The 18,125-nt window shown below is 30.5% G+C and overlaps 1 protein-coding gene across 1 annotated transcript in view; it reads right to left on the bottom strand.

The window, feature by feature from the left end:
• The window catches only part of Phum_PHUM576170 (Polypyrimidine tract-binding protein, putative), a gene marked incomplete at both ends in the record, with an annotated part of 37,211 nt that overhangs the window by 3,236 nt on the left and 15,850 nt on the right, over positions 1–18,125 (bottom strand). The window contains 3 exons of the mRNA XM_002432148.1: positions 5,347–5,380; positions 9,990–10,149; positions 12,482–12,741. Coding sequence (XP_002432193.1) covers positions 5,347–5,380; positions 9,990–10,149; positions 12,482–12,741 — 454 coding nt within the window. The remainder of the gene's footprint in view (positions 1–5,346; positions 5,381–9,989; positions 10,150–12,481; positions 12,742–18,125) is intronic.

The following is an 18,125-nucleotide window of genomic DNA, read 5'->3' as shown; positions in this document are numbered from 1 at the left end:
AGGTTTTTTATTGCCCACGCTTCCTTTTGTCACATGGAATCGTTGAACAATTTGTAAATTTAAACTTGAGATAATATAGTTATTACTAAATAATTTAAAAAACTAATTATATCACTGTAAACTAGACTAAATTACAAAACTTTTGATATATAACTTATAAATAAACCCTAAAAAAAAACTATTAAAATTAATTAAAGAAAACGATATGACTAAAAGGCTTGTCAACCATGGAACACCAGCGCCCTCTTTTTCTTATTATTATTATTATTATTATTATTATTATTATTATTATTATTATTATTATTATTACTATTATTATTTTTATATAAATCACAATTATTGAAATGTAAAAACTTTTTTTTTCTTTTTCTTCCTTTTTTTTTTTTTTTTGCTGTCGTGGAGTTGATAAAACTCAATTTCCGGTTTTCCTATTATTATTATTATTATTATTTTATATATTTTTTTTTTCACACGACTTGAATTTTTCAACAGCAGACGATATTTATTATTAAAAGAACCGTAAAATAAACACAAGCCAGAAAAAAAAAACTCTAACGGAACAAATTGGCAAACGAGAAACTGGAAAAGAGAGAGAGAGTGAGAGAGAGAAAGAATAAAATAATAATAATAATACTACCGATGATGATAATAATAACAAAAAAGAATGAAAAGAAAAGAAAAGAAAAAATCGTAAAAGAGAAAAAAAAACGAAACAAATACATAAAAATAAAAAATTGATCGCGCACTGTATAAAAAAAAAATGGTTGGTAGAAAAAGTCAAAGGATAACTCTCAAAGCTAAACGACGACCACGATGATGATGATAATAATGGTAATACGTATGAAAAATAAAAAGGACAGAAACAAAAACTACGACGATGACGACGATGATGAAGACACACAAACAAAATTTTCCGTCCGATATAAAAAATTCAAAGAAAAACGAAATTCTAGCAGACGATATTTTGCCGCGCGATCGTTACAATCAATCATCATCATCATCATCAAAATTTTTTTTTTTTAATAAATAAATAAATTATTTACGAATTTTCAAATTGTTGAAATAGAGAGAGATAAACAGAGATAAAGAGAGAGAGAGAGAAGGAAAAAAAGAAAAAAGTTCACTAATCGAAAAACAAAAAACGGAAGCGAATCGACGATTAACCGGAAATTAACGTCATATCGAAGGATTAATTTCAATCGAAATTTTTTTTTTTCCTCTCTAATTTATATATAAGCGCGAAATTTTAATTTCGTCAAAGGTTTAACTAATTACACGTAAATCCAACGGTATTATTATTATCATCATCATCAGATGATGTTCGTTCGAAAGGCGATCGAGTAATTAAAAAGTAATAAAAAAAAAAAAATGGAGTAAATTACCAGAATGATTTTTACGTTTCGTTAATGACGTCACGGATTCACGCAACAACCGTTTATTGAAAAACAAAGAATGGAAAAAATGGAGAAAAAAAAAAAAAAAACAAAAACTGGTTTTTCTTTTTCATTTTTTGTTTTTCCGAGACAAATTCAAACAAAATAAATAATAATGATAATATTAATAGAATTTAATGTTCGCGTTTACATCCGCGGTTTTAATAATAATAAAAAAAATAATAATAATAAATCGAATCAATTTTTAATCAACCGTAAAATAACAAAAAAAAACGATACCGCGGTAATAAAAATACTCCTCAAACCGTAAAAAAAAAAAAAAATACGCGTCGTCAACGCGAGAAACGAACCACGACCCCGGCAACGGTTGTCATTGCTGCCAACCGAAAACTTAAAAAAAAAAAAAACAAAAAAAAAAAATTTTTTTTATTCACGTTATCATCGGCGGTAGCAAACGTAACGACGTAATTAATATTATAATAATAATAATAATTTATCTTTTTATTGCGGGGGAAGGGAGGGGAGGAGGTCGGAAAAAAGACACTTCCGTTTTCCCTGATTCCATTTCCGCCCTCTCTCTCTCTCGAGAAAAACTAAATTAATTAATTAATCGAGTGAGCGAAAAATAAAACAAGAAAAAGAAAAAACACCGACGAAGTCATAGGGGAGGGGGGAAGGGGGAAACGCGGCGTTAAATGGGGGGCAAGTGGGAGGGGAAAAGACATCGAAACGAAATAAATTGTCTAATTACTCTCAAAGGCAATTTTTAATCCGAGAAAAAAAGAAAAAAAAACGAAACAAACAAAACGAAAAAAAATAATAAAAAAAAAAAATATGGCGGAAAGAAAAATGAGAAAATGTTTCGAAATTCCATTATGTCGGTTAATTTAATTATAACCCCATTTTTTTTTGTTCCTTTTCTCTTTCTCTCACTCACTCTCCTTCTCCTTCTCTTTCGCTTTCTCTTTCTCCCCGTACCCGATTTCAAATCGACGTCATCACGATTATAAATTTCAAACCGGAAATTTTTTTTTTTTTGTTAACCGTTACTCTTTTCGGGTCCCCCCAATTTCTCCCTATCTTTCTCTGTCTCACATCAACCCTTTCTATCTCTTTCTCTCTCTGTAATCTTTCATTTCCTCAATCGTTTGCATAACGAATACTAAATAAAAAAAAAAAATTTTCTTTTTGAGTGAATAACCTCGAGGTAAACGAAAAAGGTTTTCACGGTCTCCCGTTGAATAAAAAAAAAGGAATTTCTTTTCTTCCTTTCCTTTCCACGTGAAAAAAAGAAAAAAACAAACGAAAAATTTTTTCAAATTAAAAAAAAGAAAATTCGCGGAAAAAGAAATGTGAAAGTAGAGAGATATCCCGATAAGAGAGAGAGAGAGAGAAAAGAGGTACGACGAAGAAAAAGAAGAATAAGGAAAAACGACAAAAACGAAAAACGTCGGAAAACGAAATGAAAAAAGAAAAAAAAAGAAAAGAAATTTTCCGAGGGGAAAAAAAAACCTGATAAATTTTCATGCTCAACTCAGTTTTCAATCGTGCAAAAACTTTCAAGCACAAAACTTATTTTATTTTAATTGAAATACTTTTCTTTTATTTTCTTTCATTTTTTTTTAAGTAAAAAGAACATTCTGGAAAAAAAAGAAAAGAAAAGAAATGGAAAGAAAAAAAAAAACTCCCAAACGAAAAAGTTTCCCGTTATTGTTCGAAACCCCGAAACATTAAAAAAAGAAATAATAAAATAAAATAAAAAACTTTCGTCTGCTTTAAATTTTTACATCTCTATGAATTTTTTTTTAAATATAAAAAAAAGAGAGAACGAACGTACATGAACGTGTACCCTACGATTTTTTTTCTTTTTTTAAACACGACGGATATTAATTAAGTTGGCACCCTTGGTTTAATTACGCCCGCATTAAGGAATCGACGATCGACTCCTCCTCCAAAGAGAATCGAATTCTAAAATGATCGTAACGAATCAAATGATTACAATTAAATGACTCCGTCATTTTAAAATAAAACAAAAAAAAATTATTCGTTTAAATCAGAAAGTAAATTGATTTCTCCTCCCGTATTCAAAATCATTTGATAATAAATCTTTTTACGTTGAAAATAAAAAATTTACAATAAAAAAATGGAAAATCGTAAGTTTCTAAAATTTTCCGTATATTAATTCCAAAATTCGTTATTCTCCGGTATTTATACCTATAATTTGTTTTATAAAAATATCAATAGATGTCACTGAGCGACGTAATTTTTTTTTTTTAATTAAAAAATTTTTTTTTTATAAAAAAAAACCTTCGGGTTGAACGTGGAACAAGACTAATTTATTTATTGTTGTGAAAATTTTCATCAACGAACTGTATATTTCCGTTCTTTTGTTTTTCAAAACTAAAGATTATTTAATTAACGGTCCCTCTGCTATTGAATATATACTTTCCCCCCTCCCCACGGCCTAAGGCACGACTCTTTATTTAAAAAAAAATTAATTAATTAATTATGATAATTAAAAAAAAGTTTTTTCCTTTTTTCCTTTTTTTTTTTTTTGATGCAAAAAAAAAGCGAAACGTTTTTTTTTTTTTTTTTTTTTTAAAAACTATCTTCAAACAAAGCCAATATAAAAATAATAATAATAACAAATCAAATCAAATTATAACGACAAATTATACAAAAAAAAAAAAAAGAAAAGTGAAAAGTGAAAAAAACATTAAAAGTAAAAGAAAAGTGTACAAAAAAAAAAGTTTTCATCTTGAAAATCCATTTAATGAACTCCTCTTTTTTTTCTTCCATTTATTTTATTCCTTTGACGACGAAACAAAATCTAACGTAAAAAAAAGTTTTTTGCACGGAATTACAACAACGACTTTTCTCTCTCTCACTCTCACTTTTCCGATTAATATATATATATATATTTTTTTTCGAATAGTTCGATAAGAAAACGTTTTTTCAACGATTTATCGAACGATATATCGATTGATCGATCGAATCATTCCGATTAAAAATTAAATTCTAATTTAAAAAACACAAAAATTATTTAATTTTTTGTTCTTGTAACGGAAAAACAAAACACGCAAGCGTAAACGGGCCGCAAAATAAGTAAATAAATAAATTAATTAATTACGAAACCGGAAATTGATTCGTCTACAAAACATTTCCACGTTTTTTTAAAAACGGAAACGCTTTAAAACATTATGTAAATGATATGACGACGATTGGTCTGAGAAGAAATCTTTTTTCGAATCCTTATCAAACAAACAAATAAAAAAAAAAGAAAGAAATGTTGTTGTTGTTGTTGGCACCCCTGTCGGAATAAAACGGAAAAAGTATATGATGATGCGATGGAGGTGGAATCCATCGCCATTTTTATATCAAATTTCATCTGAAATTTTAATGTAATCTAATCGTCGTGTAGTAGTAACATTTTAAATTTTCCTTTTCCTTTTTTTTTATTACCGGGTTGTAAAAAATTTTCCTTTTTTTTCTTTCCTTTTCTATTTATTTTTTATTTTATAAATTATAATATAAAAAAAAATAAAACAACGAGGAGGAGAAGGAAAAACGATAATAAAAAAAAGTAAAATAAAATTGAAAAAAAAATTTGAACTTCGCGATCATTAACATGCGATTAAAATAAAACGAAATTTCTCAGTACGACAGCAAAAGCAACAGCAGACAGCAAAAAAAAGGTGGCATAAAAGATAAACAGTAACAGTAACAACAACAACAACAACAAAGTCATAGAATAAATAAAAATGCGGTTATACATAATAAATGAGAAAAATTAAAAAAAATTTTTTTTTTTTATAAATAAATAAAATAAAAATAATGAATGAATTTGTAAATAAATAAATAAATAAATAAATAAATAAACAGTAGAAAAAATAAATAAAAAATAAAATAAAATTAATAATAAATAAATAGAAATAAATAGTGCATAACGTACCGAACAGAGTAAACAGAGCATCAGGGGTGACCATCTAGAGAAAAGAAAAAAAAAAAAAAAAAAAAGAGCAACAGATTAGTTGTAAATAAGTAAATAAAATAATAAATAAAAAAGCTAGCGGCAGCAGCAGCAGCAGCGGCAGCGGCAGCTACTTAAATAATAATAATAATAAACAGATAAATAAATAAAAAAAACGAATTGCGAGAAAAAGATGGCGAACGTTTTTCATTTTTTTCCTTTCCTTTTCTTTTTTTATTTTATTTTTTTTTTACGTATACGTATCGTATAAATTTAAACGACGATGATGATGATGATGATAATTGCGATAAATAATAATAATAATAATAATAATAATAATAATAATAATAATAATCAAACGTCAAAATAAAATAAAATAAAAATAAAAACTTTTTTTTTCCTCTTTTTTTTTTCGCTATTAAAAATTTGATTTTTATTATCATTATCATTATCATTATTATCATCATCATCATCGTCATTATTTATTTTGTTGCTTTCTTTAGAGCCGTTGTTTTTTTTTTTTTTATATCCTTTTTTTCTTTCATTTATTATTATTATTTTCTTTTCTATCTTTTCTCTCTTTTTTTGCATGTTATCAAAAATAAATAAATAGAGACTTAAAAAGTCGAAAGAACGAGAAAGTTAAACAGTTAGAAAGATATTTGAAAGGACGGATAAATAATAATATAGATTATCGTTGTTTAGGAAGAGTGAGAGAGAGAGAGAGAAATGAAAGGTCACGACCCGAAAGAAAGCAAACAGGGAATCGCACGAATACGTACGAAAAATATAAATAAAAAAAAACAGACAGTTAAAAAGTACTCAAGATTACGAAATGATTATTTATTTATTTATACGTAGTTTAAAAGTGATAAAAATAAATAAATAAATAATCATTATTATCAATAAATAAGTAAATAAATAAATAAATAAAAGCGAACACATATGTATTTTATATTTAAAAAAAAATGTATTATCGACACATATGTGAACTGTTAATTAAATCGACTGACTTACCCTCGGCGAAACTAAAGTTTGTGCGTGTGTGGAAGGGAAAAGGGGAGGAGGAGGAGGAGGAAGGGAGAGAGGAAAGGATTTCCTGTTGCGATCGACTGGAAATAAGGAAAAGTTTTCGAAAGCATCATATATATAATTCCACGACGAAAAAAATTTAAAAAAAAAAACCTACGGGATAAACAATAACGAGAACGACGACGAAAGAAAAAAATAAAAAGCAAAAAAGGAAACCAAAGTCAAAGGAAAATGAAAACATAAAGAGGAGGGGGTAAAGAGAGAAAATCAAAGGAAAAGGAAGGAAGGGAAAAGTCCAAATTGGATTTACGAAAGGTATTACAGGCTTATGTTGATCAGGTGCGATAAAAGCCAGGTCGTGACTCGGAATTAGAAATTCTCTTTCACATTTTCCTTTTTCTCCCCCCCCCCCCTCTCTCTCTCTCTCTCTCTCTCTCTCTCTCACAACCTCAGCTTTTTTTTTCTTTCCTTTGAGCTCCTCCCCCTCCCTACATCCGGCACCTCATCGCTTTCCTTCCCCATCGAACTGCTACGTTTTATTTTCATTTGTATAGTCCTCATTTTCTCACCGTCATTATTATATAATTTTTGACAATTCAAACAGTTGAAATGAATTCAAAAAGAGAGAGGGGGAGAGGGGAGGGGGAGAGAGAGGATAAGAGATAAAGTTGCAACAAAACTCGACACATCGACCATAAACCCCCCAGAATTTTGCACACACGTGGATTTATCACAAAAAAAAAACCATCCGACAAAGGAAAACGTAAATAAATAAACAATAAAATAATTAGCGGGCCTTTTTATTCCACCGGCCTCCCTCCCTCCCTCTCTCTCTCACCCATCGCCACAGCTTCCGGTCACCGTTCCTCCCCCTTCCCTTTTTTTCCCACCCGATGGAAAAATTAATTAAATAAAATGTCGAGCCTTTTTCTTCCTTTCACCGCCACCGCCTCCCTTCTTCCCGTCTTCTTTTTATTTTTAACGTTTTCCTACCGCCCCCTTTCCCATTCCACCCCACCCCCCTTTTCCGCCATTATTCTTTTTCATCTCTGAACGATGCATTTATTTGCATTCGTTAATAAAATAATTTTATCGAACCGAACGATTTTATCACCTGTACGATTCTCACAGCCTTCTATTATTATTATTGTTAATACCAAATGACTAAAAGGTATTTCCAACCCCCCACCCACCCTGAATCGGTTAATGTTTACTTTCCGTCGTCTGCTTTTTAATTTTTTTTTTTTTAATAAAAACTTTCCAATAATAATAATTATTATTATCATTTTCCAATATTAACATAAGTTTGATGACGTCAAATATTATGGGAAAAATTTTTTTTTTTACCTATAAAAAATTTTTAAAACTTGAATTTTTTTTTTTTAAATTTTCCAACCGCGATATCGATTTTTTTTTCTTTTTGTTTTTCTTCTTCTTCTTTTTCTTTGGGAAAACATTTTCTTTCTAAGAATTTTTAACGAGTCATAAATTTTCTCAAACCGGATAATAAATAAACTTCGAAAAGTAAAAAGTAAAAAAAAAAAAAAAAAATTTTTTAAGTGGAAAAAATCGTTTGAAACAATTCGTGAAAATCGTTAAATAAACAATCAAATATTTGTTTAAGTGCGTTTTCTCCCTCCCCTCCCCTTCACCGCCCCCCTAAAAAATGAAATAATCAAATCAAATTTCAAAAACTTCAACTTTTTGTTTTGTTGAAGATTTTCCTATTGCAACAAACAAAAATCTTTTTATACCCACTCCCCCCACTTCCCGACCACCTTCAACTCACTGCCGCCAAAACTCTCGTTCCACGTTTTTTTCTCTCTTTTTGGTTTTCTCCACGATCGCCTCAAGCACAGCCTTCTTTTAAACTCCGTTCGATTTCAATTCTCATCCTTTTCCTCCATTAAAAAAAAATAAAAAAAAAAAAACGCGTTTTCCACGTTTCGATTTTAATCGTTAAACGCGGAGTATTTTTTTTTTCTTCACAAAATTGCGACAAAACCAAAAATAAAAAGAATTTTGTCGTCGTTTATTTAACAAAAAAAAAAAAAAAACATTTTCGTTAAATTTAAAACGCAAAAAGTTTAACCGTAAATATCAATTAATTTACCCTTAATTTTATTTCCTGTAAAAAAAAAAAAAAAAAAGCCAACCACGTTAAGAAAATAAAAGGCCAGGTATTTAGTCATTAACCTTCTCCCTCTCTCCCTATCCTTTCCCCTTCAACCTCTTCCGGAATCCCATTTCTTTTTTCCCTCTCGCCCTCCCCCCTTCTTTCCACGTTTTCAAAACCGTATTCCAACCATAATTTCTCCCGCTTTCTCTTCCTCTCTTCCCTCCACTTTCCTTTTACTTTTCCTTTCTAACTTTTTTTTTCCGTTTTTCTTTGTTTTCGTTCCTTTGGGGCTTTCCGTTTTCGCCTAAAACTCGTTTCCCAGACTTTTAAATAATTAATGGGAATCGATCCCGTGGAAATCCTCGAGGCTCCTCTCTCTTTTCTTTTCCCCCATTTTTAAGGTTTCGTCCGTCGTTTTCCATTTCGATGTGTGCTTCCCCTCCCTCCATTGACGATAATAATAATAATACTTTGATTGACGGCGGCGGCGACAGCGGCGTCGGCGGTAACAACGACGATAATTTCCGTTCGATAAATTTGTAATGTTAAACTCGCAATATAAAAAAGAAAAAGCAGAAGACGAACCGGAAAATGTCGTATCCCAACCTATTATGTACTCGACGTACTCGACTACGCATCAACCCCACATTCGCTCTTACACACTCGTTGTTTTAATAATAACAAAATGATAATAATAATAATGATAATGGTGATGATGATGATAATAATAATAATATTATTATTATTATTATTATTAATAACAAAAATAAAAAGGGATAAAAAAAAAAGAAAAAAAAATTTAATTTAGTTAAAATAAAATGAAATTAAAAAAATTCCATCGGGATTTCGTTGCGCTCCTTTTTTTTTTCCTTTGAATTTTCCTCGAGCGTACATTTCTTTCTTTTTTTCCTTTTTCTTTCTCTCCCCTCTCCCCCAATTCCCTACCCCTTTTTTTATTGTTTCTTTTTTTTTTTTTTTTTTAAATATTTTAGTGACATTGATAAGAACGAAAAAACTTAAGGCGACGGGTAAGAAAATTGAAAAATTATTAAGCAAAAAAAAAAAAAGGAAAAAAGGAAAAAAAACAAATAACAAAATAATAATAAAACAATCTGGGATTTTAATATCAAATAACTTAATCGTCGAAACGAAAAATAACAGGAAAAAAAAGAAAAAGGAAAAAAAAAGGAAAATGAAAATGGAAAAAAATATTTTTTTTCCTTACGTTTCCACTTCTAAAATTTTCTTCCGCGCGATCTATCATTCCTTCCCCCACCCTCCCTTTTCTCTCTTTTCAAAAAGAATTTCTATCGGTGGTTTTTACAAGACGGTCATCAGGTTAAAAAGAAAAAAGGAAAAAAATCTAGAAAGAATGGATGATGATGATGATGGTGATGGTGATGGTGATGAAGGAGATGAATCTAAACAAAGACAAAAAAAAAATAAAATGATAAAAAAAAAAAAAAAAACTAACCTCTTGGTTGAGATTGCTGACGAGGAGAACGCATCCTCCGGATCCTGGCAATCTAATGCCAGGTACACCGAGTGCGGCATTTGCTCCAGGAAGAGCAAAACCTGCCAAGGGCATGCCGCTCGTCACCGGGGATCCCGCAAATGCTAATGGACTCGTGAGGCTGTGAATGCCACTGAATGGATTCGGAAGAACGCCTTGGGCTCCTGTTGAAAAACCAAAAAAAAAATAAAAATTCACGATTAAATAAATAAATGTGTCAGCGGCGGGCGACTACAGAGATTCGAAGAAAACAGCAAAAAAGGAAACAAAAGGAAAAAAAGGAAAAAAAAGCAGAAGAAAAAAAAAATGAAGTGCTTTGGGAGGACCCAAAACATATTTAGAAACTTGTTTTTTTCCACGAAAACTCTCACGAAGAAAATAATTTCCATTTTTTTTTCCTTTTCATCTTTCCTTTTATTTTTTCCTTTTCTTTCCTTTTTTTTTAAAACTCAATTTAACTTTTCCCCGGAGGATAAAATATATAAAAAAAAAAAAAAAAAAAAAGCAAACAAATCGACTTAAGTGACTCTTAAGACGACGACGACGACGATGGTCAACATAAAAGAAAAAAATTCCAACATGGCTGACGTGATGATAAAAATATCGATGATGACGTTTTGTCTAAATTCGTATCAATCGAATCAAAATTTTTCCCGATCGATGATAATAATAATAATAATAGTAATTTAACTCTCGATATTATCTTGTAATTTCATTATCATTAAAGTTTTTTTTTTTTTTAAATCATCATCATCATCATCAACAATTCGTATACGGTCATTAAAAAAAGAAAAACTTTTTCTGACAACCTAACTAACGCGAGTGAGTGAGTGAGAGAAAGAGAGAGAGAGAGAGAAAAAAAAAACTGATTCGAAAAACACCGAGAAATTTAACGAGGTATAAAAAATCGTTTTCCATTATCCTCAACAAAGTGAAAACGAGTTGTAATCAAAAAAAAAAAAGGAAAAAAAAAAAAAAAAAAAAAGGAAAAAAGGAAAAAAGAAAAATCCTTTTATACTTTTTCTTTTTTTTTCCTTCTCTCTCTCTCTCATCCTCCCCCCGTCTCTCTCTCTCTCTCTCTCTCTCTCTCTTTTCTATTTCTCATCCGAAAAATTCAAATCTTACTCTTGAACAAACAAGAATTTTAAAAAATAAAATTTAATTCGTTTTCAATTTTTATTATTATTATTATTAATTTTTTTTTTGTACTTTTTCAACAACGAACGATGACAAATTTAATAATTTCACGGATAAATAAATAAATAATTTAATAAATTAATAAATAAATAATAAATTAAAATCCTCCCCGCGTAAAAAAATTAATAAAAACGTTTAAATAATTAAATAAATGAATTAATGACGTCGCGCGTGACGTCATTTTGTTGTTTTCTTTTTTTTTCTTTTGCTTCGGTTGGTTATACTGCTATTAAAAACAAAAGCAATTTTTTTTTTTTAACCGCAAACGTTGGTAATGATTTTATTTTTTGATCGACCACAGACTAACAATCACTTTTTTTTTTTTTTCGTTGAATGCGCTCTGAATGAAATTTATTTACTCTATGACTCCTGGATTCATCGTCCGAGTCTCGAGTTAACATCCGGTTTTAAATGTTTTGTTAAAACTATCTATCGGGGGAAGGGGGGAGAGAAGAAACGAACATCGACTTTTTTTTTTTTTTTTTTCTTCATGACTTTTTTTTTTCTCTATGAAAAAAATTTTTTTTTTCTCAAGGATACTCACAAAAAAGATTTTTATAAATTTTCCCCCTTCCTCCCTTTCTCTCTTTCTCTAAATTTTTCACTTAACTTTTAAATCTGTATTTTTTTTTCTTTTTTCGCAAGAAAAAGTGAGATTTTAGAGAAAGAGAGAGAAAAAACGTAAGAAAAGCGATTTTTCGAGAGAGAGAGAGAGAGAGAGAGAGAGAAAAAAAACAAAAAAAAAAATTTTTGCTAAAATTTACGGCAACTCCTTCCTCTTCCTTCCTTTTTTTGCGTTTAAATTGTTTTGACAGTAAATAATAAATTTACCGAATAACTAAAAATAATAAAAGAAAAAAAAATGGATGTTACGAAATATTAAAATAGGAAAAAAGGAGTAGATTTTCGTCACACACACACACAAAAAAAAAACGTGTCAGAAGAAAAGTACTAATTTAAGGAGAGAGAGAGAGAGAGAGAGAGAGAGGAAAAAAAAAAATTTAAACTCACCTGATTTTTTTATATAAAGAGACATATTTAAGCGATGTGATAAATATATATAAATATTTACAGGCTCTGGAATTTTGTATTTGGTAAACAACCTGAAACAACAGGACACACAGGATTCGTCAAAGGTAAGATCAATGGAAACAAGGATAATCAAGGACGAGGATAAGACATTGGGATTTTTTTTTTTTTTTGGCCTCCGTGAAAAAATTAAATCGGGAAGAAATGAATAAAAATAAAAAATGAACTCACCGGCAGCCAAACGTGCTTGCATATCCGTCGGAAGGCTCCTGTGCCTCGAAGGCGTGGAATTAGCCATTAAAAGTTGCGGCAATATGTCGGCACCCCCTAATCCGAGACCGTCCAAACCTGAATCTCCCGTTGGCAAATTCGGATTCGTGTAATCCCTTGATTTGTCATTGTTGTATTTGACGTTAAGTGCCGAAAGTTTTGAATATTCAATGCGAAGAGTGCAGCAAGAATTGTAGATGTTTCGACCGTCCAAAGACTGAAACGACAAACAAACAAACAAACAAAAGTTGATTTTTCATCAAATTCTTTGTGTACAAGTATTTTCCCCCCACCTCCAACCTCTTCGTTCTTCGCCTAGTACAAACCGAGTAAAAAGCAATAAAAAAAAAGGAATGGAATGGAAACAACCTTACGCGCGGAAGAAGGGGGAAGGGAAAAAGAAGAAGACGTAGAAGAAGAAAAAAAAAAAACGCAATCGGAAATAAAACTGTAACGGCTCACCGCTTTCCGTTTCCTTATTTTTCCTTCCACCCCTACCTCTTCTCTCTCCTTACTACCCTTTCCTCACAGAAAAAAAAAACAACAACGTAAAGAAATAATACTTTCAAAATAAAATAAAGAAAAGAGAAGAAAAGAAACAAACAAAACAAACAAACGAACAAACAAAAATCGTAACAGGGAAAGAGAGAAAGAGTTTCCTCGGTTTTTTTTTCTTTTACCGATTTCAACTTTTGATTTGTGTCTAATTCCACGACAAAAAAAAAAAAAAAAAAAAAAACTTTTCAATTTTTCCCTAATGCTCTCCCACCTGTTCTTCACCATTTCTTTTCCCTCCACTCCCCTCCCCACCCCCGGACCTAGGTTCAACGTCCACGAAACACAATTAAAAAGATTAATTATTTTAAACCGCTTAATACATTAAATTAAATCAACTTATATTTTGTAACCGGAGTTTTGAGGTTTTTAATCCTTCATTAAAATTTCGTTTTACGTTATTCCTGCGTTGTTTGTTTGTTTCTTGTTGTTGTTGTTGCAAAAAGTTTGAAAAGGGGGATTCGAAAGGACAAGAAGGGAAACTGAAAGAAAGCGGAGAATGGGAGGGGTAGGAAAATGTATAGAAAACTCTCTACTACTTCCTTTTTTGTATCATTTTTATTTTTTCAAAAAGAAAACCCTCCTCCCTCCCTCCCTTCCTCTTTTTAACTTTTTTCCCTTTTCGGAAAACAGAGTAACACGAATGGCGGTTTTATAATTAAAATAAAATAACTAATGCCACGATGTTTTTATTTTTCCCCCATCTCGTTTTCCATACCCTTTAAGAAATTAAGGCAAACTTTTTTTTCCCCCTCCTTTTTTTCATCCAATTAATTTATTTCATACGACTTATTGAGTAAATTTATTTCATTATTATTATTATTATTATTATTATTATTATTATTATTATTATTTTTGCATTTTCCAACCTCAAACACACAAAAAGAAAGAGAGAGAGAGAGAGAAGTAATAACATTGATAAAAATCAAAGGAGATTCCATCAATCACAACATCATTATCATTACAAAAAAATTTTTTCCATTCTTTACATTGTTTTCTCCTCCCCCTCTTCCCTCACCGACCAATCCCCTTTCAGCTTTACCCCTCCCACGACAAAAACTTTCACTTTTCACTCATCCCTCTCTCATTATCGATCAATCCCATTTCAGCCTTCTTCTCCTCCAAAAGGAAAAACTTTTGTTCGTCGCATCGCTTCCTCCCTCTACACCTCACCCATCATCGACCAATCCCGCAAAAAAAAAAAGAAAGTAAATTCATATAATAATAATAATGATGATGATGATAATGATTTATATTAATATTAATAAAAAAACTGTCGTTTTTCTTAATTACATTAAAATTATTATTATTATTATTATTGTTTAATTTTTAAAATGAACCTTTTTACTTTCTCCCCCTTTTCGCGCGGGGGGAAAAATACGGGAGAAAATAGAGAGAGAGAGAGAGAGAGAGAGAGAGAGAAAGAGAGAGTGAATAAAAAAAAAGGAAGCATTTAAAATTATTATAATTAAATTAATGTGAACTCGACAAAACTCCCGCCAATTGTTTAAAAAAAGAAAAAAAGAAAAAGAAAAGAAAATTTGTTCCGCCATTTTTTTTATTTAGTCAAAAATAATTAATATAATATTATAAAAGCATTTTCTGCTTTTTTTTTTATTTTAATTTTTTTAAAAAAATAAGTTTACGACGAGCACCTGAAACTTTCAAACCACTTAACATTATTAATGAGAATATTCTGAAAGAATTAAAAGAGAGAGAGGGAGGGAAGGGGAAGGGGGTAGAAGGAGAGGTAATAGGAAGAGGGGGAAGCAATTTTTTTTTATGAAAAGTTTTGCTGTGTTAAAAAGCATAATAAAAAAAAAAGTTTATTCATCTCGAGGGTCCCACTACCACCACCACCACCATCCTCGACAACAACCCACCCCCACACGCTTTTACGCCAAAGAGCCGACCCCTCCCCCCACTCATTACTACTCCCCACTCTTAATTTTTCTTGTCTCGTTTTTGGTTTCTTTTTCAACCATTTACAAACAATTTTTCTTTCTTTTTTTTATATTCTAAATCCACATTCGTTCTCTCTCTCTCTCTCATTACTTATAATAAGGTATTTCACATTAACGTAATTTTTCATTTCATTATACGTTAAAAAAAAACTTTTCCTTTTTTTTCTACTTCGATCCGACATAAAATTAAGTTGAAATCCTTTGGAAAGAAAGAAAAAAAAACCGCAAACAAAAGATTTTAAAGAGTTTTCAAGAGAACGGAAACGAAGGGAAAGGGGAGGGGAAAAAAACTAGATAAAAAAAAGGATCGATAAAAAAGGAAAAATCAAAAAAGGAAACGTAAAAAAAAAAAGGTCGTCTTGATGAAGAAAAATTGGCAAAGATTTCAACAGGAAATCGACAAACGAATGTAAAAAAAAAAAAAAAAAAAAAAAAATTTTCACGATCCGCTTCACTCTTTCCGTTATTTTTCTCAAATGAACTTGCTACTCTCCACACCCATCCCTCTCTCTTCCGACCTTTGACCCCCCCATTGATTTTCCAGGAGAAAAATTTTTTTTTTCCCTTTTTTCCCTTTCGCCTTCATTCACTAACGGATATTAATGACTGCTACGAAAAAAATAAAATAAAAAAATAAAAAAAATAAAAAATAAATATAAATAAATAAAATAAAAAAAAAGAATTTTAATAACGACGATAATCTTCTGCCACGGCATAAATAAAATTAAATTTGACGTGTACAATGAACGATAATTTATTATTCAACATTTTTCTTTTTTTTCTCTTTTTTCTTTCTTTTTTTTTATCCAAAAGTAAATAAATGAATGAGTGAGTGAGTGAGTGAATGAATGAATGAATAAATAAATAAAATTAATATTATTATTATTGTTATCGTTACGAAATTAATTTCGTCGTGGGAATAGAAAATTTAAAATTCAAAGGCCTGAAACTTCATCCAAAGATTCTGATTGTTTTACATCAAAATATTACTTTTCGCAAATCCGAAAACGAGCGAGCGCGAGAGAAAGAGAAAAACAGAAAGAGAGAGAGAGAGAAAAAGGAAAAATAGGGAAAAGTAAAAATAATAATAATAATAATGAAACTATTTAATTTCGCGAGCAAAAGTCGAAAATAATAATAATAATATTAATAAAATCAAAATGGCGCAAAAAATAACCGGATATAATTTCTTTAACGGAAAATGAAAAAATTTTCTTTTCTTTTTAATTATCGTTCAGTCGTCAGTCACCTGCTCTCGTATTTTCTCACATTTTACGAATTTAAAAAAAAAGAAAAATCGGATTTTTCATAACAGCGGGGAAAGGCGGGAGAGGGAAAGGCAAGTCGCTGTCACCGTCGCTGTCTCGTCGTCGTCGTTTTCACCGTCAAACCTTTTCCCACATTTTTTTTTTTTTTTTGTTATTCCTATCCTTCCCTGTTTCGCTCCGGGATTATTTTTATTTTTTTGACTTTTCCAGACTTGTTTTTCTCATTATCCTAATCGGATAAAGAGAAGATTAAATAAATTGTAACTTTTAATAAAAAAATAAAAAGATTTTTTTCAACGAGATCAAATGCAGCTTCCGGTAAAATCAGTCGTCTCATCTCTCTCTCTCTTTTTTGTTCTTGCCAACTCGTTAAATGTTAAACAATGTGAGAGGAAGAAGAAAAAAAAGAAGAAAACGATTTGATTGGGATAAAGCTAAAATAATCGAAGAGGCGGAAGAGGAGATAAACGTGGAAGTAGAAGGTACAAAAATTTAGGAAAATGAACGTTTTTTTCCCTTCTTCTTCCACTTCTTTCACGAACAAAATCATTTATCATCAAATCTTTTTTTTTCTTTTATTTAACGCTTCTAATTTTAAAAAATTTCACATTTCATTTATTTTTTTTTCTCTCTCTCTCTCTCTCTCTCCCTCCCCTTCCACCTATCGCTCTCTCTCTCTCTTCACTCGTTCTGGTAATTAAGTGAAAAAATACATTTCTCATCAAAATATCCAAACGAAAATCCTTCAGGCAAATAAAAAAAAAAAAAGAAGAAAATTCGTTAGAGGGGGGTTTAACGCACTTTTCTCCCCACCACCACCAGCGATCCCGCCCCCATCCGAGACCTGTTTTTAACCGTTTGAAATTCGATAAAAAAATTTTTTTTTAATGGTTTGCTTTTTTCTATTTACACACACACACACACACACACGATGCTCGCCCTCCCCCCTTTTAATTTCCACTTCAAAAATGCGTCTCACCCTTTTCCCGCTCCCACACCCGAACGAGATTTCTTTTATCTAATGCCACGATCATTCATTTTTTTTTTTTTTTTTTTTTTTATTTAAACGTGCACGACAAATAAAAAAAAAAGTAAAAAGTAAAAACGTTTAAGGTAATATTAGTAATAATAATAATAACGTAATTAAATTATTCCATGTTGGTTGACGAAGTGAACAAACAGAATGAATTTAAATGAAATTAAAAATTTATTACTTTTTCTCTCTCTCTCTTATTCTTTCTTTCTTTCTCTTTTTACCGAAATTTTCTCTTTGTCTTTCCTTCTGTCTCTCCCCCTTTCCTTGTTTCTTTTTCCCCCCGCTTCGATGAAAAAAAAAAAAACAAAAATGGAGGACCGGGGAAAAAAGGGTATCATAAGAGAGAGAAAGAGAAAAAGAGAGAGAGAGAGAAAGGTCTCTTTGCAAACTTTTCTTTTTTTTTTTTCGGCTTTGACTTTAATTTTATTAAAAAAACGATAATAATAATAATAATCGAAATTGACTTTCGAAAATTTTAGTTCGACTCCATTTTAAGCCCGTCCGCCCCCTTCCTGTCCTCTACGCGTCGCCATAATTATTTAACGTACACACGCACACACTCACTCAGTCTTTCTCTTTTCACATTTAAAACTTCCTTTCTTTTACGCAATCACGCACGCACGCACGCACGCAGACATTCCTTCAACCCTTTAAATAAGTTTTGAAATTTATGTTATGAATATTAACACGATGCGAACACGAATCAATTATGTGACTCCCCTTTCACTCCATTTTCCCTTCTCTCTCTCTCTCACACACTTTCCTTTTTCACTCCCTA

Source organism: Pediculus humanus, genomic scaffold (genome assembly GCF_000006295.1).
Source record: "Pediculus humanus corporis 1103172108306 genomic scaffold, whole genome shotgun sequence".
Taxonomy (NCBI): Eukaryota; Metazoa; Arthropoda; class Insecta; order Psocodea; family Pediculidae; genus Pediculus; species Pediculus humanus.
The sequence above is the reverse complement of the archived record's forward strand: the minus strand, read 5'-3'. Positions and strand labels throughout refer to the sequence as shown.